This window comes from Halichoerus grypus, chromosome 2 (genome assembly GCF_964656455.1).
Source record: "Halichoerus grypus chromosome 2, mHalGry1.hap1.1, whole genome shotgun sequence".
NCBI classification, from domain to species: Eukaryota; Metazoa; Chordata; class Mammalia; order Carnivora; family Phocidae; genus Halichoerus; species Halichoerus grypus.
In genome coordinates, this window is record NC_135713.1 from 95,792,117 (window position 1) to 95,815,458 (window position 23,342).

At 42.4% G+C, this 23,342-nt stretch overlaps 1 protein-coding gene across 4 annotated transcripts in view; it reads right to left on the reverse strand.

Annotated features, from left to right (window-relative positions):
- The window catches only part of SV2C (synaptic vesicle glycoprotein 2C), a 452,131-nt gene that overhangs the window by 97,884 nt on the left and 330,905 nt on the right, over positions 1–23,342 (reverse strand). For all 4 annotated transcript variants that reach the window (XM_078067169.1, XM_036065563.2, XM_036065564.2 and 1 more), the window contains one exon: positions 11,032–11,212. In XM_078067169.1, coding sequence (XP_077923295.1) covers positions 11,032–11,212 — 181 coding nt within the window. The remainder of the gene's footprint in view (positions 1–11,031; positions 11,213–23,342) is intronic.

Consider the following 23,342-nt stretch of genomic DNA (forward strand, 5'->3'; position numbering starts at 1 on the left):
ACAGAATTTTAAAAATTGAAATAGAGATGAAAATGGTTACGTACAACTCAAGTAATAAGGATGAGTAACATTTCATGAAACTTTAGTCTTCATGACGAACATATTTATAATGTAGAAAGTACATACATATATGCATATACGTGTCTACATATAAATGTATATATACACAAATAAATATGTATATAAATGTATATTGGATTGCAATATGTTTCTTAGTGGGAATTGCTATTCAAAGACTTGAAAAAAGACTAGCTTGAAGCATCTATATCTGCTCCTCTGGGCCATGAATGTGGCAGTTCTACCCAAAATTCCTAAGCTCCACGTGACCTCAGATACAGCACGTGGTGATTTGGCGCCATCACACTAGGGGTAGCCAAGCAGTCCAAGGTCATCAAGTGGGCCCCCCCACACAAGAAAGAAATGCATGTGGTGGGTGTCAGAGCTGGCTCTATCCCACACCACATCAGACTCCCACAGTTCTCTCCCTGGCTTCTCAAGGACCAGAAACCATGGACAGCTGGCTGAATTTTAAAATTCCACAAAGCTCTGAACAGATTTAAAGTGGTTTCATTACAACACACAATTTTAATAGGAAATAAAATGGCTGTGTCATAAATCATTTAATGCTACTGCTTTTTTCATTTGATGTGAAGAATCCGTTTTTCTGCATCATAAAGTCCCAGGTCCCTAATCTATGCCTTCACTTCTCAATGCATAAAAAGAGTCCCGGTTTTTATGGACTTTTCACGTCCCAATTAATGTTTCATCAGGATTCTGTACATTCCATATGTTAAGAGCTATCACTCACACTTCATGAAGCCACAATTGCATGTAAGATACGCCAGGCCACTGGGAAACGAGATAAATGTACTCTGGGGTGGCTAAAGTGGCAAGCGGAAGATTGTAGACTTGCCTGTTGGCTTTACACAAATTATTGTTGTGTAAAAGAATACCAACTTTTAGGGGAATATAAGCAAATCCAGCTGGTTCTGATTCAATGCCTCTTTTTCAAGGTGGTTATTTTTGCATGGATGTCCTGCAATATCTGTTTGCAAAGCAGATTGCAAAGAACTCTAATACCAATGGATAAATGAGTCTGAAGAATGAGTGAGGGAGTCTATTGAAATCCTTTGCAAAGTTCTTCAGATTCAGAGCCCTACAAAACAATGCAACCATTCATAGTTCTCACTGTGGGCTGATCATCCATTTTAGGGAAAACATTACTCCTCGTGTTACTGTGACAGTCTTTAAGCAGAAAAAAACATTACAGCCTGCTGTAATGTTAACTATTACTAGTGTTTCATACACCGGCAGAGATCTTAAACATTGTTTACACTAGACTGAAGGCTCTTTGAGGGTGAGGACTATATCCCATTCATCTTCGAATCCCCATTACCTGGCCCACAGGACATGCACTCAATGCTCCTCAAAAGAGCTGGATTTCTCTGCTGATGGAGGTGCCACTCCAAAAGGACTGGGGTAACTTGTTCTGAGGACGTAAAGATCTCCCATGAATGGAAACATACATCTTATGTTCTGGGTCAATGTAATTATGAGAGAAGTTGTGGGTGCTGGAATGGAGGTTCCGATAGCAATAGAGCCCCCAAAGAGTTCCTGAAATCAGTCTATGTCTGAGTTGCATGGTCACCTCTTGACCAGGTGCCCTGGTGAAAAAAGTTACTTGGAACCCCTGGGCATAAGACACTGTGCAACCCTCTTCGGCACTCTAGGAACTTCCAAAATACCTTGGTACCTTAAAGAAAATTGCTGCAGAATGCTATAATTACCAACAACAATAAAAATTCAGATAAGAGATAAAGCGTAAGTTTTCATCACAATATGATTTTGTTCAAACTTTAAGTATTGAAGAGAGGAAAAAGCTGCCCCCCCCATTTTTGTAAGTAAAAAAAAAAAAAGAAAGAAAAGTTCTCATTGTTCTACATCAATAGTTCAGTATTTTGTGTGAGGGGCTATGCATTTCCTGATTTGTTTTATTGTATCAAGATAAAATTTCTGGGAATACATGAAGAGGTAACAAATATTTGAATGGCAGTTCTCGAAGTCCCATGTATCAGTGGTTCTTAAATACGGTTGATTGTGTTCTCCCCCTCCCAACAGACGTTTGGCAATGGCTGGATACATTTTTAGCTGTCACAACCCAGGAGGTGTTACTGGCATAATAAGCAGAGGCCAAGGATGCTGCTAAAAGTCCTAAAATACACAAGAGAAACTCTTGTAATGGGGATTTAATATGGAAAATATACCTTGTTTTATACTAAAAATTCATAATATAAGGCATGAAATGGTTATCTTTTACATTACCTGATATGTAATATATCTCTAAATCCAGTTAGCACAGGGACCTTTTTATTGTTCATTATATAATGATCAGTTAGCTACTGTTGAAATTTTCTCAAGTTCATTTTTGATGGAATGTTTACATAATGAAGCCATCAGATCAGGGTGGTTTGTAAAGAATTTTTCTCAGGATCAGATATTAAGTCCATTTTATTAACTGTCAAAAAGGTCAAATATTAATTATCTTCAGTAAAAGGAGGCATAGAGGGAATAATAATTGAAATCCACACTCTATAGAGGTGGAGGATTAGCCAAATTCAAAATAATTGAATTGATACAACTGAAACAGAGCACTGATATTTGGAATTTCAGAGTTGGAGTTATTCTTAAGTAAGCTTAAGTTTACATTTTTACAACTTTAATTGTAGAAATATAAAGAAATTTAAAAAAATGTATTAAAACACATTCTAGAATAAGTTGGGACCACTCTCCAACCCCATTCTACATGCACGTGGGCCCACATGTACGCACACACACACACACACCCCACCTCAAAAGGCCTACATATGACTCAATACTAGGCGTCTGATGAATATCACGAAACATATTTATTTCCCTCAGTAATCTAAGGCAAATTTACAAGTGGGATATTGTGTAAGGCAAAGGGTATGTCAGCTTTACAGACACAGCTTCTCTGTTGGGAACATGAGACACATAAATGTAAGTCCGTTTAGCGTAGCAGGATGAAAGAGAATGCCAAATACTACTGTCTGCACAAACTTCACTGAGAAACTGGGAAGCCTGACTGTTGGAAGGCTGCAAATTTCACTGCCACACCTCCCATTACTCCGGTGCAGATGGCAACTCTGGTGGACTATGTTTGTCCCCGTACCTCATCATACTGACTTATGCTGGCTATTGAAGCAAAGACAGGGAAGGGCTCAGGGTTCTGCAGTGAAAGAGGGAGGCTGTGGATAAAAAGAGTAGTTGGACTTAAAATGGGAGGAGAAACTATGAGAGTTTAGAGGAGAAACTGTGGAAGGTCTGATGACTTCTTGTCCCAAGGAGGGGTTCTCCTGAGTGATTCTGTTCTGCCGAAATTCCCCAGTAAGCATGTAACAAAGAATACTTTCATTCTAACTTATTTCACCATGTGACTGTCAAACAGTCTTTCACCTCAATCTTCTATCTCCCATGTCCATTGGGAAATGGGGCATTATGGGAGGACAGAATTAAGGAGGAAGTTGAATATGCGTTGTAAAGTCACGTGTTCTATACTGACAATAGGCGGAGGGCAAAGTCCACCAAGAGCTGACTCTGACAGCTTTTATTTTAAGATGGGTATTATGGGTTTATAAAAAGAACACTGGTGTAGTCTATACTGGGAATCACAATTACAAAAAAATTGCATGAAAATATCCTTTTAATCCTCACTCAGAATCAACAAAAAAGGAAAATCAACTATACCGACTGCCAGGCAATTCCGAACCAATTCACTACATTTTAAATTGGACCCAGAAATAAACAATTAAAGCAGCAGCCCCAAAGAAGGACTCTTCAGTGACTTCCTTTTCATGAAAGTAAATAGACTATCACAGAAGCTTAGAGAAAAGAACACAGATCTAACAGTCTCTGAATGGGCTGGGGTGGCACAGAAAATGAGATTGCTGTATTGATTAGAAGGTACCTGTTCATGATGAGTACTCAAGATAGAAACAGGAGAAGAACACTTACCGGTAACCAAACCAATCATCAAATCGAGAAGGGGACTCTCCTATGCCCAGTGGCAGTGCTAAAGGTTGTGTCATTTGGATAGCTTTAATTCCCCACTGTCCAAAGTCACAGATTAAAAAATCATATTCTTTGATAGGGGCAGTTGTTATTTTCCAATATTGTATGAACTATGGATAGAATAATTGGTAGAAACTTGACTATTTTAAAAATATTGAGATGTAAATATACAATTTGGGTATAAGTTGTGTTTCTAAGAAAACGGCTTCCCTAGCCCTTGTTTGCAATCAGGTTGGTGCCCTAAGCACCCAAACCTATTGTATCCACAGCAGCACAGAATGCCACAGGGAACGGGTGTAGCCATAGATGAGGATTCTAACGCTGTCTTGAAAAAAAATTAATCGAGCTCTTGAGAGAGCTGGAAAAATCCATTCCCACAGGGGAATGGGGTCATGAATAAAGATAGTGATGATCACTAAGATGATCTGTAAGAAATGATGACAAAAACCTGCAGACTTCTCCAGACACTTGCTGTATGTATCTACTCATCCATGCCTCCACTCACCCTCTCATCCACCCACCATATACCTATTCATCCATCAACCCCCATCCCTACCCCTTCCAGCTGAACTCTGGGCAAGGTACATCACAGTTGCTGGAGGTACAAGAACAAAGAACCCAAGTTCCTGCCTTCAAGGAGCTTACAGAGTCTTTTCTAAAAAATGCATATGGCTCATTTTTCCACAATTATAAATTGTAAGTCTGGAAGATCTTTTGTTCTGTTACTTCTCTCTTGGGATCAATGGCACCTGTGCCAAAGGGCATACTGGGAAATAAAGTAGGCCCAAAAGGTAAACTCTTTGTGGGAAATTTTCATAAAAGGCATTGTCTAAGACAGTGCTTTCTAAAAGAAGTACCACGTGAGCCACATGTATAACTTTACATTTTCTAGAAAAGATATTAAGACAAAGCAAAAAAAAAAAATCAGGTGAAGTTAATTTTAATATACATTCATTTAACTCAACATATTCAGATATTGTCATTTTAACATGTAATCAATATATAAATTATCAGTGAGGTATTCTGCACTCTTCTGTATGTGCTAAGTCTTTGAAACCAGTGCCATGTAATTTGCATTTACAGCTCATGTCAGGCTGGCTACATTTCAAGCGCTTGGTAGGGGCATGCTGCCTGTTGGACAACACAGGCCTAAGGAAACCATGACCATAGAGGGATATAGCAAATAGCTATGAAGTATGCATTTGTGAGGCTCCATTTGCAGAGGGAGAAATGACTCTTTGTTCCCGATGACATACAGATACATAGAAATTTCATTTTAATTTCTGTTGCTGTTATATTTTTCTCCTGACCTTCATGCTTAGCCGTGCCAGGCCCTCAGTGAGAAGCTCCCAACTCTGACATTGCCCAGCATCTGAAGCATTATCATTCCCATAATTAACAGTGACTGGAAACAAATAATTTAATTCTGGGGCAAATGAAAATGAATCAGTGGTGTCAACTCCATTTCCCATCTTTCTAATTTTCTGTAACAAAAGAGGAGAGGGAAGTGTCTGTTCCCTGGTGTGAGATTCACTTAGGGAAGTGAGAGAGAGAATAATAATTCATGATGCCCTATTCCTCACTCACACTGTTGTCCCTAGCTGGAAAATCGTCGTACTGAATAAATATTTAAAGTCACACAGAATACGGCAGCTGGACATATTTATGTTTCTAACAAAATATACTCATGACTTGGTGTGGGAAATTAAGAGGAAAGCACATTTAGAGGCAATGAAACCGTAAACCCAGGTAGACCTCAGGCTAAATGAAGCACTCCTTCACAGTCTCCCTGATATGCAGAAACAGGAATTTAACACAGTGCTGCTAATGATGCTTCAGCCACGAAATAAGACAGAACAGCTGGAAACCTGTGGCATTTGCAATAAAACTGACACAAAGGCATCTTGATCTTGGATTCAGAAGGCAGTTTAGTTGAGTACAGAGTTGCCAGTTCAAAAGGACTTAGTTGTGACTTAAGTCCTAGCTGTGTCTTCCTGGTTCCATCACTGCACCTTAATCTGCAAAATGAAGGCTCTGCCTGTGACCCAGAAATTCTTTTCCTCCTCTGAAATTCCCAGCGTGTGGAACTAGTGAACAGGAGCTGTACCAACGTGGAGATTCTATCCGTAACAATGTCTATTCCAGTCATGCATTCTGGAACCGGGAAATAACCACAGGATGGATTCAGGGACCCACTGGACCCCCTTTGAGACGTAGCCTGAGCTACAACTCCATTATCACCCAACCTCCATGAACCCCTACACCGACTGGTGGATCTCAGTGACGTTTTTGGTCTCCTGGAATTAGTGTCAGTTCAGAGCCGGTGAGCCCCTCAAAGGCTGATTATCTCTTTCCCCTCAGCATCGCTGCCCTAGCAACAGGCCATAAGTCCCTTGGGAAGGGCTGAGTGAAAGATTAAGGTATATAGTTTCAGTGGTGTCCTGGGGTTCTTCCTCAAGGGACCCAGTCTCCCCTTCATTTGAGGAGTTCTGGGTCTGCAAACTGGCTCGAGTCTGGGAATTCACTGATGGGCCATGACTGTCTCCTGAGCCTCATGACTTTTTATGATTCAAGTTAAACTTTCATCCACTTGACCTAGAATTCTGCTAATACAGATCAAGTAAGACTTCAGCAAACTTCCCATCTATTTCACTTCTGGCAACAACACCATGATCAACTAGCCAAAGCCATAGGTCAACTTCTGGCAGGACTGGTGTCCTTTAGGGTAACCAAACCTGCCTTGCCTTAAGCAGACAAGCCCAGCGTCTTGGAATTTACAATCCGGAGGAGAAGAGAAATAAACACATGAAAAGCAAGTATTTGCAGGGAGGGCTGGTCTTAGAAAGGGCCTCTCTGAGGCCCTGAGCACTAAGGGCTCTGGGAGAAGAACCTCTGAAGCAGAAAAGATGGCGAGAGCAACATTCCTGGGAAATGCATGGAGCGTTGATGGGTCTGAGCGCCAGAGGCCTGCAACAGAAGAATCCCAACATTCTGAAGCCTTATTTCCTTGGTCATTTAGTTTTACTCAATTTAAAACCCAAATCAGATGGGGATAGAGGGAGCTCTTAACTACGTAGAAAAAAATATATCTCTGGAGAAAGCAGAGCCTTGGCTGAGACGGCCCAGAGATTCAGAGACAGGGTGTCCAAATGGAACTCTAGAGCTGCTGAGAAAAGCCCTCTCTCATGGAGTGGTGCCTCCCATGTTGTGTAGAGGTGACATGGCCTGTGAACTCGGCTGAGGAAGAAAAATAACTTTCTTCCTTTTCCTTAACAACTTCAGTTCTCAGGTCCCCTCAGCGCTTGAATCCCACAAAACTCTGACTGTTTTGCCACCTGGGCTCCCCCCTCAGTTGCACCCCCAGCCTCAGGAATCTCCATCTCTTCTCACAAAAGAAGAATCAGGCCAACAGACACATGAAAAGATGCTCAACATCACTCATCAGCAGGGAAATACAAGTCAAAACTACAATGAGATACCACCTCCCACCAGTCAGCATGGCTAAAATTAACAACACAGGAAACGAGAGATGTTGGCGAGAATGTGGAGAAAGGGGAACCCTCCTACACTGTTGGTGGGAATGCAGACTGGTACAGCCACTCTAGAAGACAGTATGGAGTTTCCTCAAAAGGTTAAAAATAGAGCTACCCTATGACCCAGCAATTGCACTGCTAGGTATTTACCCCAAATATACAAATGTAGTGATCCGAAGGGGCACATGCACCCCAACGTTTATAGCTGCAATGTCTACAATAGCTAAACTATGGAAAGAGCCTAGATGTCCATCAACAGATGAATGGATAAAGATGTGGTTATATATATACAACGGAATATTATGCAGCCATCAAAAAGAATGAAATCTTGACATTTGCAACAACATAGATGGAACTACAGTGTATTATGCTAAGTGAAATAAGTCAGTCAGAGAAAGAAAAATACCATATGATTTCACTTATATGTGGAATTGAAGAAACAAAACAGATGAACATAGGGGAAAGGGGAAAATAAAGAGAGGGAAGCAAACCAAAGAGACTCTACTACAGAGAACAAACTGAGGGTTGCTGGAAGGGAGGTGGGCAAGGGGATGGGCTAGATGGGTGATGGGCATTCGGGCACTTGTTGTGATGAGCACTGGGTATTGTACGTAAGTGAGGAATCACTAAATTCTACCCCTGAAACCAGTATTACACTATATGTTAACTAACTAGAATTTAAATAAAAACTTGAAACAAAAATAAATAAAAATAAAAACAAAAAAACAAGAAAAGAATCAGGCTGGAAAACCAGAATGACTCTCCCAGGGTCCCCAGTAAAGGGCAAGGGTAGGGTGGACTCGGATTTCTGGACTCCCAGTCCCATGCCAACTTGGCAAAGGCACAATGCGTTAACCTCTGGTATCACAATTTATGGAGGCTAGCTGAATTAGCAATACACAGTCTGTGCTTTGCCAGGTAGATTACGTTATTTAGAAGTCAGCAGCCCTGAGCTGCTGGCTGAAAAATGATCTGTGACGGGGAGGACGATGATATCATGAATATACCCAGGCAGTCTCTGCTTCTGTCTTGCCCTTGAATTAACTTCTAGACAGTCCATTAGTTTGGAGTATTCCGCAGCCACCATAATGGCCCTTTTCTCTGCAGTCTATTGGGTTGACCACATCACAGTCCAGAATTGGCAATTAAAACTGCCACCATAATTTGACCACAGTCAGGTACCTCTGAGTCTATGGATATCACTGAAATTTCCTTGATAAGGCTAAATGGAAAGGGCTGGAAAGTTCAGAACTTAGGCTGTTAGCCTTATCCTGACAGGCCAGTGGTATTACATAGGTAAGAGAAAGTAAACGGAAGCCTTAGCCTTTCCTGGTGGCAAGAATGTCTTATCTTACGGACCCTGAGAAGGTCCTTTAACAAATAGCCCCAAATAAAACATGTTCTTCCTCAGGTACCCCAATTCACTGCTGCAGCCCCTTGAATCCATGATCCAAATTACCTCTCCAGGTCATCTGTGTACTTCGCCAATTTCACACAGACCTCTGAGCACCAAGGGAAAGCCTCCTTTCTCTATCATTCATTACAAAGCGAATTACTGATTTTTATCATTTTTTTCCCAAGGAAAAAATATTTTTACACTTTCCCAGACTTTCCAACCTTCTTGGTTTACTGGAATGGTCTACGGGAATGTCTTCACTCTAAGGAAAGCTCCTGATCTGTGCGACTTAGTCACATATTTGCCAAGTGCCCACTGTGTGCAGAATGTAGCATATGAAGGGCTATAAAAAGATGAAAAAGCACATCCGAAAAATCAGTGAATAATCCACCAGTCTCAATAGGCACCTACATCTTGTGGCATAAAGTGATATAAAAAATTTTAAAGATATTTTGAATGGTCATAAAGTGATCCATTAGTTTGCATTTGGAAATCTTTGTACCCCTGAAGTAACCAGATCATAGTCTTTCTCTATTATGCCTTATATTCCTTTTCAGCTTAGTTCTGATTTTAAAGTACTCATCTAGGTAATTAAGGAAGACAAGTTGCCATTCTCTGACCTTCTCTTTTGGCAAAACTGTGTTTTGCTGTGTGGCTACCACTCTCAACAACCACAACTGATATGCTTCATATCAGTTCATAACCCAGGACTGTCTCCTTTCCTTTCTCTATTTATTTACTTTTATTTGATATTATTCCTATAGATTCATCTTATGATAGATACCTCAGAAAGAACATCTCTAATGAAAATAAAGTTCTCAAACAGAAATTTTGTATTTTTACTCATTTTTTCCTTATCAGAGCAGAGTATCTTGGACTCTCCTAATTAAGATCTGGGGTTTTCCTCAGCTGTGGGTTCACTTCGTAGAGTTAACAGGTGCTCCAAGCTCTGTAAAGACAGTGACTACCCCATTGGCCTCATAGCAGCCCCCCATTTTCTGCAGTTTTGCTTTCCCGGTCTCAGTTACCTGTGGTTTCAATTCCCTGCAGTCAACCACGGTCCAGAAGCAACTGATCCTCCTTCTGACTCATCATTAGAAGGTCAGTTACAGCCTAACACTACGTCAAGATGCCTACATCATTCACGTCATGTCATCTCATCACATAGGCACCTAATTGTCTTATAGCACAAGAACAGGCCATGAGTAGAGTAAAATAAGATATTTTGCACATTCACATAACTTTCATTACAGTATATTTTTATCATTGTTCTATTTTATTATGAGTTACTGTTGTTGATCTCTTACTGTGCCTAATTGATGAGTTAAACTTTGTCATAGGTATGTATATAGAGGAAAAAGCATCGTTTATATAGGGTTCAGTACTATCTGCAGTTTCAGGCATCAACTGGGGATTTTGGAATGTATCCCCCGTGCATAAGCGGCGGGGGGGGGGGGGGATTATGATACTATTCCATTGTACTTGGCCAACGTCACAACTTCTGTTAATTCAACAAAAATCAGGAACTTAACAAATGGAACATATTACATCTCAAGAAGTAGGCTTTCTACCAAGTTAAATATGCTGTTAACATAGATCATTTGCTTGAGACACACTCATCCTGGATTTAAGAGCAAGTTTGAATAGTTTGAACCTTTACTAGCTCATAATAGGTAAGACCAGGGCTATTTCTTGCTTAAACTAAATTTTCAGAAGAAAAATACATTTATGAATGCATTCTGCCAGAGAAACAAGATTCCATTTAAACTAAAACACATTTCCTGAAGTAAAATACTACCAGAATCAGCCACAAGAACATAGAAGTGTGTTCTCCTCTCTTCTGGACTTACATTTCTAAGAACCAGCATCATGGTTCCTAAGGCGAACATGAAGATAGGGAAAGAAGTGTGGTAAGGGATAATTTCTCAGTAATGAGGTCCTCTAGAGTGGAGAACATGTATAATTATGAAGAATAAACACATTACTATGAAGTATGAAGGAAAAAAACCTTACCCGAATCCAGAAAGTAAGCGACAGAAGAGAAAGAATTCATAACCCTGGACAAATGAAGAAAGGAAGGCGAAGAATCCATTGATAGACATGCAAATCAGCAGGGACTGCTTTCTTCCCACTTTGTCTGCCAGTCCTCCCCAGAAGAAAGCCCCTGCCATCATGCCAAGGTACACTACGCTGCCTGCAACACACAGAAAACAGAGAAACATGTCAGAGATTGGAGTAATTAACACGTTAGATCAAATGAACAAGAGACAAAATACATTTTAGCATTTTGTACGAGAAAAAAATTCCTTTAAAAAAATACATCCTTCAGGATATATAAATCACCTTTCAAGTTGGAAAGTAAGCTCTGTTGGTTACCTTTAGCTGTCATGACCAATGACAAAGGCAAAAGACAAAGCAGTGATGTTCTTGCTCAGCTCATGAGAATGGGTACATAGGGTGCAGGCCCAAGGAGTCTCCACACAGGACAATCCTGGACTTTGACTCACAGGCATGTTGCCTTTGGTCCAAATGCCCAGCTTAGCACATGACAAGGCCAAGATGGGAGACTGAGTCAAGGTCTTCCTGGTCAAAATGAATCTCCCAGTCTGCTTCAAATCTCTGCCTGTAGCAGATGATCAGGCCAAGGCCAGACTCTTAGGGACTCTCTAAAGGATTCCATGGGTTCTTTCTCTCTAGTCTCTCCTAAAAGCCCTGGCCCTTCCTTAAGAAGGAAAGGGAAGCTAGGGAAGGTAGGTTTAGAGACCACAAGAGTTAATCTTAAAATAGTCTCAAATTCTGCTCATAAGAGAAAACTTTCTCTTGGAGTCAGAAGCTTAAGGAGCCTAAGGAGAAGAAAAATAGTGTTGCAGTTTGGGAACTGTTAAACTTATCATGGTTGGCTTTACTTCCATAGTAGAAACAAATGGAAAATCAGGAGTTACATCGATGTCCCTCTTGGTGTCACTGTGAGTACACATGTGATTTTTCTTTTCTTTTTTTTTTTTTTTTTTTTAAGTAGGCTCCATGCCCAGTGTGGAACCCAATGGGGGGCTTGAACTCACGACCCTGAGATCATGACCTAAGCTGAGATCAAGAGTCGGACCCTTAATTAAGCCACCGAGATGCGCTGTGAATTTTCTTCTTTTTTTTTTTTATTAACATATAATGTATTATTTGTTTCAGGGGTACAGGTCTGTGATTCATCAGTCTTACATAATTCACAGCACTCACCATACCACATACCCTTCCCAATGTCCATCACCCAGCCACCCTATCCCTCCCAGCCCCTCCACTCCAGCAACCCTCAGTTTGTTTCCTGAGATTAAGAGTCTCTTACGGTTTGTCTAATTCACTTGCTTCTTCTAAAAAAACAGGCCCCCAGAAGCCCTGTCTGGAATCTTTCTTAAGATGAAATAGTATTAGGTATGGCAAAAGTTACTTCAGAGATGTTTGTAAAACGGTGTGTAATGTCTAGGGGAAATGACATAATTAATAAATGAAAGTTTGTTATATCTGGGTGTGGTACTTACAAAGCCACTACATCTCTCATCCATTTCTACTCCCCCTTCACCAAATCACCACTTGAATAGTTCCTTTTCAAAGGCACATTCAAGATACTCAGCAGCATCTCAGTAACAAGTTAGAAAAACACATTGATTTATTGCTTTAGATTAGTTTGGGAAATATCCTATTTAAACACTCACCTGAATTCATTTGCTTAATACACAGTTAATGGACCCAGAAGAACACCTGGAAAAGTCTGATGACCTTGACATCAATGACATGTGGACGCTGCTCTGCATATAGCTGAGTACAGGCAGCTACAGGAATGGCAAATGTTGGAGCCATTGTACAATAAGACAAAATAGAAGCCATTTTTATTCAGACTGGGGTACTGCAAAGGGGTGAGTGGCCATCCTTTGCCTTGATGGGGAATGACATATTTTTCTTTATTATGGGGCTAACCATAAACAGAGCATCCTTCTCAAAAAGAAAAAAAAAAGATACTCATATCATGAAGCCCAGTGCATGGTTACAAGACAATTTAAATAATGGATCAGCACAAGGTGAAGGAATTCCCAAAGGAGACAGATTCACCCAGGGAAATGCATAGGCAGCAAATCTCTTATTTATAGCACAAGGGGCTCAAGTCAGCTACTCAGGCCTCTCAGAAGAATAATCAATAGCTAAGCTTTTCATAATAATATCTGTGACTTTAAAAATGCCTACAAACCAGAGGGTGAGCTCCTTTAGATCAGGAGGGGCCCATGGCTGCTGCAGTCCAAAGATGTGGGAGTCTTTCTTATAGCTCCAGCCCCAAGGACAAAAACCCGTCCCTAGCAATTGCTAAACCCTTACCAGCTCTAAGTGTTTGTATGAATTAATGTATTTGCTCCTTACAACAATCCCTTGAGGTTAATACTATGGAATCCAGTTCATTGGCATAGAGAAGCGAACGATCTGACCACAGAAAAGTGAGTAGAGACTACATCTCAACCCATCAGCAATTCTTCATGCAATATGGTTACAATTCCTTTAACAATCCTGGCTGCCCTCCTAGGAAAACATCCCAGTTTGTCCCGGCCCCTATGTGGCGGTACCACCCAGAACTGAAAGCATAATTTGAAAGGTCTCTGAGGTGTCTTCTCCTTAACTCACAGAATCAGAGTTAAGTCCAGGGAAGCAGAATATGATCGATGGGAGCTACGGGGAAATGCTACTTCATTCTACCCAAGCATATGACAAGGGGTGCACCATTTGTTCTCAGACATTCTAAATGGGCTCATTCCCAACCACTAGCGGGAGGTAAGGGGATCAATGTGGAAAACAGCTCAGCGGTGCCAAGGAAAAACGAAAATCCAGTATCTTTCTAAAAAGGACATGCTATGGAGGCACCTGGGTGGCTCAGTCAGTTAAGCTTCTGACTTATTTTCGGCTCAGGTCATGCTCTCAGGGTTGTGAGATGGAGCCCTGCGACCAGCCCCGAGCTGGGCGTGGAGCCTGCTTAAGAGTCTCTCTCTTCCTCTCCCTCTGCCCCTCCCTCACAAAAAATAAAAAGGACATGCTATATTCCAAAGGAGGGCAACTCCCTTGCTTTTCTTGTTGTAGGGGCCTGATGCTCCCGCTGGACTGGGCTCTATATCCTATCATTCTTCTCATTCTGGGCAGTCACCTGCAGCTTCATCTTCACTAAGCCAGACCATAGATTTATGAAGTGATGATTCCAGCACTTTAAGGACTCATACATAGCTCGTTGCTAGATTTTCCTAACTGGCAGTAGCGTGAGAACACAGCCCCACCCTGGGAGCTTCTTAAAGCTCAGACATAGGAAAGGCTGCGTGAGCTGAGCTTGCCTTGACTTCTGTGATGGAGATGGTTCAGTGACTTGACAAGGGGCAGAGCACCCACATTTATCATTAGCACTTGGTACTTAAGCCACCCCAAAATAATACTCATTAGAGATTTTAATATATAAAAGAGTAAAATAAAAATGGCCCATCCTTCAATTCCTCCAGATATCCTTAATACACACCCACACATATATGTGTGTGTGTGTGTGTTTATGTATATATGTATGTATGTATTTATATATATATGTATATTTAAAAACCCAAATATGCCTACATGACCAAAAATTCAAAGCACATGGAAATATATAACATGAAACTAAAAGTCTCCTTCTCCCCTGCCCTTGACCCTCTTCCCAAAGGTAACTATTATCAATTTTTCTAATTCTTCCAGAAAGTTTATACCTATAACTGTAGAAAAACGGATAACCTTTAGGAATTGCCTGTTAAATATAGTTTTTTGTTCCTGTGTAATATTTATCTTTTCTCCTGTTGCGTTTAGGATTTCTAAACTTAGCAAACCAGAAATAAATCTCTGTCAGAATTTTAAAAATTACTTCAAGATACATTTCATATATTCCACAAAAGCATGCACTATCAGCTACTAGGGGAAAACCAAACAGTTACTTCTCCATCTTGTATTTTTTCTATGCCTAAAATAAATACACCTTAACCTCCTTAAAAGAGAGAATGTTAATAACAATTCAATTGTAAAGAATTTACTGAGCACCCACTCGGCCTAACTTTTCCTGAAGTGCTAGAACTATAAGGATTGATAAGTCATGATCCGTGAGCTCACCTAAGGAGAACCTGAGCAAGCCTTTATCTGGGGCCCTACTCTAAGCCAGGAGAAAAGGGAGACAGCTGCACACCCACTATTTCACACCACCCTCCCAATACCCCATCTGATCATGGCCACTATGAGTGGGGCAGCCAGGTCAAAACCTTCCATGGCCTCCTGGGGACAAATGACCAGGACAGAGTGGTGCTGAGTGCACACTCAGGGACCTGGGTTCCGAGTCCCTGAACTCTTTCTATTCCATCCAAATGGCTTCAGGAGCTCATAACTCAGTGAGGGAGACCTCAGGCACACAACAGAAGGAGCCCAGCCGTGAGGTGTGCACTCCAGTGGAGGCGTAACTGGGAGCAGGGTGACAAAAGGTGGCTGGTAATTCTGACTATGGGAAGGTTTCACTGAGAAGGGAATACCTGAGAGGATTCTGAAGGATAAGAAAGGTTTCAAGATGGTATTAAATTCCTCCATAAATGATAGATTTAGCAAAACAAAATGTAGTATCAAGTTGTATCTTCACTTTTATTCTGGTTAAGAAGATGTTTCAGATCTAAGGATAACAATCTTTTGAGCCTACATTGCATATTATTGGTAATTAGACTGTCCCACCGGGTGTGCCATGGACAGGAGTCAGCCTCCCTTCTAGCTTATTTGAGAAACACAGCACAATGAGAAGATTCATTTGTTGATTGTGTGACCTAGTTAAAGCCAGACCTTTGAATGTTAGCAAGGCACAGAGTGAATAAAACTGGAAATACTTTGGGATTGTCAGAATACAAACTGTATTTCCTGGCTTGTTTGTTTCCACGTTTCCATTTTGTTTTTGCCGTGTGCTGATGGGGATTCCCTGAAAACTCAGAGCAGGGATTTATGCTCTTGACATAGACCACCCTCTTGCCCTCCACTCCTCATGATGCTGCTGATGATCAGAATTCAAAGGTATGTTAGTCCAAAGTCCCTTATTTTAAGGACAGAGAAACTGATGCTATGAGAAGCCAGTACTTGAAATCAGGTCTTCTAGATCATTCACATCAGAGTATGACCTCTGGACCAAAAGCACCGGCACCCTGGGGGAACCTGCTAGAAATTCAGACTCTAAGGCTCCACTCCACACCTACAGAAGTCAGAAGCTGCATCTGAACAAGATTCTCACAGATCTGTGTGCACTTCGGAGTTTGAAAGCACTTTTAGTCTGATGTGCTTTCCATTAAAACAATCTCTCTAGCACATTTTCTTACTTAAAGTTTGTATTTGTCTAATACATATTTGATAGGAGGAGATGCAGGCTATGGAATATATATATTTTTAAAGATTTTATTTATTCATTTGAGACAGAGAGATACAGAGAGAGAGAGCATGAGCAGGGGGAGAGGCAGAGGGAGAGGGAGAAGCAGGCTCCCTGCTGAGCCAAGAGCCTGATGTGGGGCTTGATCCAGGACCCTGGGATCATGACCTGAGCCGAAGGCAGATGCTTAACCATCTGAGCCATTCAGGTGCCCCAGGCTATGGAATATTTTAATTCTAAAGACACAGAACAAGCAAGATCTCCCCCACACCAGCTGCAGATATGTAAAGGGCAAGCAGGAAATCTGTGCCTCCCCTAGGACCTATCTCCTCAGGACTAGCTAGAGGCAGACCTCTGATGTTGAGAGAGGCCAGGCTGTGACTCTCAGATCCTTTCATGAAGTGAATGAAGATTCTAATTCAGCTGGGCTTTTGGGAGGTTGAACCTGACCTGAGGCTTTCTCTACTCTTCCTACCACAGCTCGGGCTCAGGCCATGCTTGGCCAGCCCAGCCCCTCAGTCTTTCAGAAGACCAAAAGAGGCCTCAAGCATGACTTCCTCATTAAAGTATTTTCTAACATGGGGGCTGATTCCATTTATTTAATCATACCCTCATTTCCCCTGATGAATATCACATTTCTATTTCTGTCTCTTTGCTAATAAGCTGCTTTTGATTCTTTCTGACAATACCTAAGGGGTACATCTTTTCCCCCTAGCACCATTTTAAAGCACATTTAAACTTAACAGAACAATTTTAAGAAATGTATATAGTATTTTTCTCATAGAAATTTTTAACCAATAGGTTTTTAAAAATTGTTTTAAGCACCTCAGTTACCCATGGCTAATGTATTACTCTATAATTCATTGCACCGTTTATTTACAAATTGGATTTCTACAAAAATCATTCTGTGGCAGTATTCTGAATTCAATGATAAATAATCTCCATGAGGTGATGATCATATTCACCTTTTATAAGGGGATTTTCTTAGGATAAAACAAAATTTAAGTCAAAGAAAAATAAAAATAAGCACGAATTTGAAAAGATATATGTACCCTCTACGTTTATTGCAGTATTATTCACAATAGCCAAGATGCAGAAGCAACCTAGGTGTCCATTGATACACAAATAGATAAGGAAGATGTGACACACACACACACACACACACACACACACAAATATTATGCAGCCGTAAAAATGATAAGACTGTGCCATTTGCAACAACATGGATGGACCTAGAGGGTACTTTGCTAAGTGGAATAAGTCAGACAGAGAAAGACAAATGCCATATGGTTTCACTCATGCGGAATCAAAAAAACAAAACAAAACAAAGAAACAGAAAACAGAAACAGACCCATAAATACAGAAAACAAACTGGTGGTTGCCAGAGGACACAGAGGTGGGGAGACTGACAAAGTGGGTGTAGAGAGGTCAAAGATACAGGCTTCCGGTTATGGAATGAATAAGTCACAGGGATGAATGGTACAGCATAGGGAATATAGTCAGTGGTATTGTAATAGTGTTGTATACTGCTATATGGTAGCCACACTTGTGGTGAGCGTAGCATCATATAAAGAGCTGTCAGATCGCTATGATGTACACCTGAAACTAATGTAACATTGTGTGTCAACTACACTTCAATTAAAAAGAAAAAAAGTAAAGCTATGTTGAAAGAGAAGACTGACTTGGGCCAAAGCTATGCCCTAGTAATAGGATCTATAGGGATATATTTGAAAAGGCCAGATTCCAGATTGTTGTTATTTGGATACTTATGCAGATAAGTCCTACTTTTTCTGAAGGCTATGATCAAGTTTTAGAATTTTTTTAAATTTTATTTATTTATTTGACAGAGAGACACAGCGAGAGAGGGAACACAAACAGGGGGAGTGGGAGAGGGAGAAGCAGGTTTCCCGTGGAGCAGGGAGCCCGACGCAGGGCTCGATTCCAGGACCCTGGGATCATGACCTGAGCCGAAGGCAGACACTTAATGACTGAGCCACCCAGGCGCCCCAAGTTTTAGAACTTTTTTTTTTTTTTTTTTGGCTACCACACTTGGATGAAAGACAGCCTTAGACATAAACTCAGCCTTTGGCTGATACACTAACTTTTTCCCACAGGAGTCTATCTTCCACAAAGTACTACTTACCAAAGAGAAGCATGTTCATAGAGCAGGATTTGGCCTAATATTTTTTACACTGAAAGATCTTTGCATCCTCTCTGGCCAACCAACTCAAGGGAAAGTGTCTATGGCCTGTAACACTGAGTGGTGCCCTCAAGGTGAGGACACATACGGACCTTCTCTATTCTAGTAAGGTGAGTGAGCCTTTGTTTGGGATTTTGAGCATGGTTCCTTTTTGCGCAAGGTCCTGAAATGTTAATATTACTATTGGTGTGAGGAAAAGAAAAAAAAGAAGGGAAGGAAATGATGATGGAAAAAAGACAACAGGAAGAAAGAGAGGGGCTCCAGGCTGGTGTACAAAGTCAATTACAGCTTTTGGCCACCCTCCGCTCGAGTTCTGAAAAGAAGCCACCTGAAACAGTACTGGAAGAGTTAACTAATTTTTTAAGCCTCAAAGACTTATATTTTTTTGCAATTTTAACCTATTCAAATGAATAAATAATACATGATTTCTTAAATTTAATTAATTTAATTAAATAATAAATAATTAATAGGCTTCTCTTACCGAACCCCTCACTTTTTCCAATTACTATTTTTAGTAGCCACAGGGAAGGACCGTTATGTGTTCAAATGCATCTGTGGACTTTCACAAAATCAAATACGAGTAAGGAAAGCGATAATATCCAAGGCGTATGTACAAATGAAAAAGAAAAAGAAAAACCTTCCTAATTTGCAATGGAGAACATCTGCCACAAAAGTCAGCTCACCTTTGCTAGAAAGAACTGTAAATATCAGATGCAGTCTACAGCACATCTCTGACTTTTACATTTGGGAAGTCTGACATTTAAGTCCTTGAGCCAGGCCGAGACGGCTGCAGCGGCTTGTGTAGGCAGCGAACGCCGCATCAAGCAGCGTTTCCTACTTGTTACCTAAGTCTCCCTGGGCACGACAGAGCTTCTGAAGGCCCAAAACCACTCTCACTGAATCCAGAGAGCCAAACACAGAAGCAGAGTCCTAATAAGGAAGCCCAGTCTTCTCTAATATCCTTGCTCAAATGGCTAGTATGCAGCATGCCCACTGGATAGGGGAAGAGATATTCAAATATGTTTTACATGGATAGCTCTCGAAGCCCCCCAGAAAGGGCAATTGCAGCCTCTTGGGTGTTCAAAGCATTAAAGACACAAGTCTTAGGAATGAAGAGCATTACAGAGAGCCATTTTATGGTACACCATGAGATCACCTATCACTTCTGCACCAATGGGACCTCTCTCTTTGGAAACTTCCCCCACTATAGGTCTGTGCTGAGGAAGAGAAGTGGTAACTGACTGAACCCTTGCTTCCGAAATCCCAGTAACTGAGTCAACAATGAGCAGGTGGTCACTAATTCCACAGCTCTTCATTGAGCTCCCGCTGTAAGCCAGGCAACCTTTGGAGGTATGAGGACCGGGGAAGAGAAGAAGAGCAATGAGAAGAGGTCCACAAATATGAAACTGGCATGGTGGTCACTCTTGAGCAGCTCACAGCCTAGTGCAGTGCTTTCAGACAATGGCTGCACATCACAATCATCGGGGAGCTTCAAGGAAGAGAATGCTGATGTCCAGACCACACCCAGAGGTTCTGGTCCTGGGGTAGGGCTTAGGCAACAGTACTTGTATAAAACTTTCCAAACGTTTTAATATAAAAGTGGGGCTTTGAACCTTTGGTTTCCTGAGAGATTAAAAACATGCAGAAAATTAATTACCATCAAATGAAATGCACGCTGTAATTAAGGTGAGTACATTATGCTTAAGGGGAAAAAAGGAAGGAGCGACTTAATTAGTTCCACACAATTCTGGAAAACTTCCCATAGAAGGTAGATCATGCTGGGTTGTGAGCAATGAGTAAGAATTCTCCAAGTAAGAGGGGAAAGTTCCCAGGGAGAGAAGAAAGCTCAGTTAAAAGGTCTGGAGGTGTGTCAGAGCACAGCTCACTAAAGGGGCTCCTGGTAGTTGAGGATGGAGGGAACGTAGAGTTCATGCTTGGGGACAAAAGCGGCAGGAGACCACAATGGAAGACAAGTTGGAGTCAATCCAAGGAGTTAGCGTTTAGCCTTTGGGAAACTATAAAACAGACTGGCCATCATCGGTGCCTGAAAAAATCATTCCAGAAACTGCAGGGAGGATCAACTGCAGTGGGGAACGACAAAGGGGAGGATCCAGCCCAGGGTAAGGCACTTGAGGCCTGACAGGCCTGGAGCACAACATACAGGGAAATACTAATTCTCAGGTGTCAACTCTGCACTTGAGCAATCCTGAGAATGAATGTTTTTTAAATCTGTGCTCCCGCCAAGGGGAAAAAAAGACCAGCTTCAGGAATATCACTGAGAAGTAGCCCTGGGAAGGAATGATGGCAACGTGGTCTAAGGCAGGGGCAGCGGGCTTGGAGAAGATTCACAAGGCTGGGGGGTTTTGGTGGTCAGAGTCCACAGTTCTTGTACACTGAAGGGTGAGGCAAGGAAGAGTAGACGGGCTTGGGATGGGTCCTAGTAAAATTCATAAAGAGAGGGAACACAAGAGGAGAGTGGGCCTGACAGGCCAGGGTCTTAAACAAGTGCGGAGGAAGTCCACATCGGTAACCTTCACTATACTACCCGTGAATGGGGCCAAAGAGGGTAGTACAGGTGACACATGCAAATCAGTAAGGCCGTGATCAATATAGCTCATCTTAGGAACGCCTCATGAACAGAGCAGGGCTCGAGCTAAGTGTCTAAAGAACAAGGAGAACGTGAGTAAGAGGACAGGCCGCATGGCCTTTTACATCCCCTCAGACATACACGACAGCGAGCGGAGAGCTCTCAGTGGGCAAGGGCGGGAGAAGGCTGGGCAGGTAAGCGAGGGTATGGAGCCTGGTTCGAGGGGCTGGGATGCGTGTGTGGAGAAGTACATACAAGCAGGGTAAGTGAGAGAAAATCCTTCAATAGCAAGCCCCCCCAAATTAAATTAATTCCATAGACCATGGGGAGCCACTGATGGGTTCCTGGGTGGGGAAATAAGGCCACCAAAGCCCCAATGTGAAAAGACCAGGACATTTAGAGCAGGAAGGGCAGACTTCTTCTCCGAAGGGCCGGAGAGAAAAGACTGCATTTGAGACTCGGCAGGCTCCGCAGGCTCTGTCACAACCGTTCCCCTGCGCACCCGCAGCACGAAAGCAGCCGCAGAAACTACGGAAGCAAACCGACATGGCTGTGTTCCAACGAAACTCTCTCCAGAAACAGGCAGGGAGCCGGCTAGAGTTTGCAAACCCCGCTTTGAGGGAAAGTCTGCCTTTAGCAGCGCCAGGAGCAGGTGTGCAAGGACCGAACCGGCCACTGGAGTATCCAGGGGGCAGCAGAAAGCCTAACGACCTGGGGGGGGGGGCGGCAGAGCAGGCAGTTTAGAGCCTTGTGAAACGCAAGGATGAAGGAAAGAGAGGACAGCGACCCTAGGATCAACCCTCGAGGAACAGCCACAGGGAGAGAAGGAAAAGAAGTCAGACGTAAGAAAGTGCGGGCAAGGAAACAAGCGGAGGGTGTGGATGGCGGAGAGAGCACCTCAGAAGAGCCCAGGGTGCCCAGAGCGCGGGGACTCGGAGAGGACCTTGGGCTCGTCTCGGGAGAGGGCGCCAGTGGCCTCGGGGTGGGGTGGGGGTGGGGCGACTGCAGTGCAGCGGTGGTGACAAGGGGAACAAGCAGGGTGGCCGGGAGGCCCTGCAGGCAGGGGTGGAGCTGAGCACAGCGGCAGCAACCGGGAGCACAGGGGCGGGACGCTGCTGGGCCGGAGGCAAACCCGCAGCCCACACGAGCGCCCCGGGAGTGGTGAAAAGAAGGAAAGCATCAAGCCTATTAACATGCCCAGCACCACCCCGAAAGCACAGCCGCAGATACCGCGGAGCCCAGCAAAGGGCTTCTTCTACTGGAAGAGTGGGCCACTCTGGAAGAACAGTGCTCTCCTGTGTCTCATTTCCAGAAAATGCATTAAAAACAGGCTTACGAGAAATTCCTGAATCTTCTCAAGTTTACCTGCAAGCAATGAAAGGATTTTTTTTTTCCAGAGGTCTCTTTTATATCAGCGCAGCGAATAAACCAAGCATAGAAATCTAAAAGGAAGGAGCACTTTAGAGGGACAGAACAGGAACATAATCTTGGAGCTATGTCCATAGGATATCTTTTGGTATTTTAAGCAACAGAAATGCCTGAAGGGAAAGGGCTCCTGCCGCTTAACTCAGGCCATTTCCAGACACTGGGGATGCGACTGCATGGTAGGAAAAGAGGTCTGAAAATAGACTCAAAGATCACACCGTGCTCCATCCATACTGACTGGAAAATGATTACACAAGTCCTCCAAGACCCTTTCAGAAAGCCACGTGGAAGTTTTTTGTTGCTGATGGGTTTTTTGTTTGTTTAAGTTTAGGTGTGAGACATCATGATGAAAACCAGACTAGATCATAATAGATTCCAGTAAATGAGAGAATTCAGTAATCCATTTCGGATGCTCCACCATGACCTTTTGTTTCCCCAAATAGGCAGATACCTGGGCTGTCAGCCCAGAGCAGTGAGTGAATAAATACCAGGATGGGCCTTGCACTAATGGATGTTGGTCCTAATCCATTACTGCTGGTCAAGGCGAGGTGAATTCAGGGCAGCACTTGCCGACACTTGAGATTTATTTTGTCATTAGTGATGAAACGCCATGCAAGGGCTCCTCAATCCCAAACTGTCAGAAGTACATTTAGGTATTTCAGGGAAGGTCACGCAAATATTCAGGT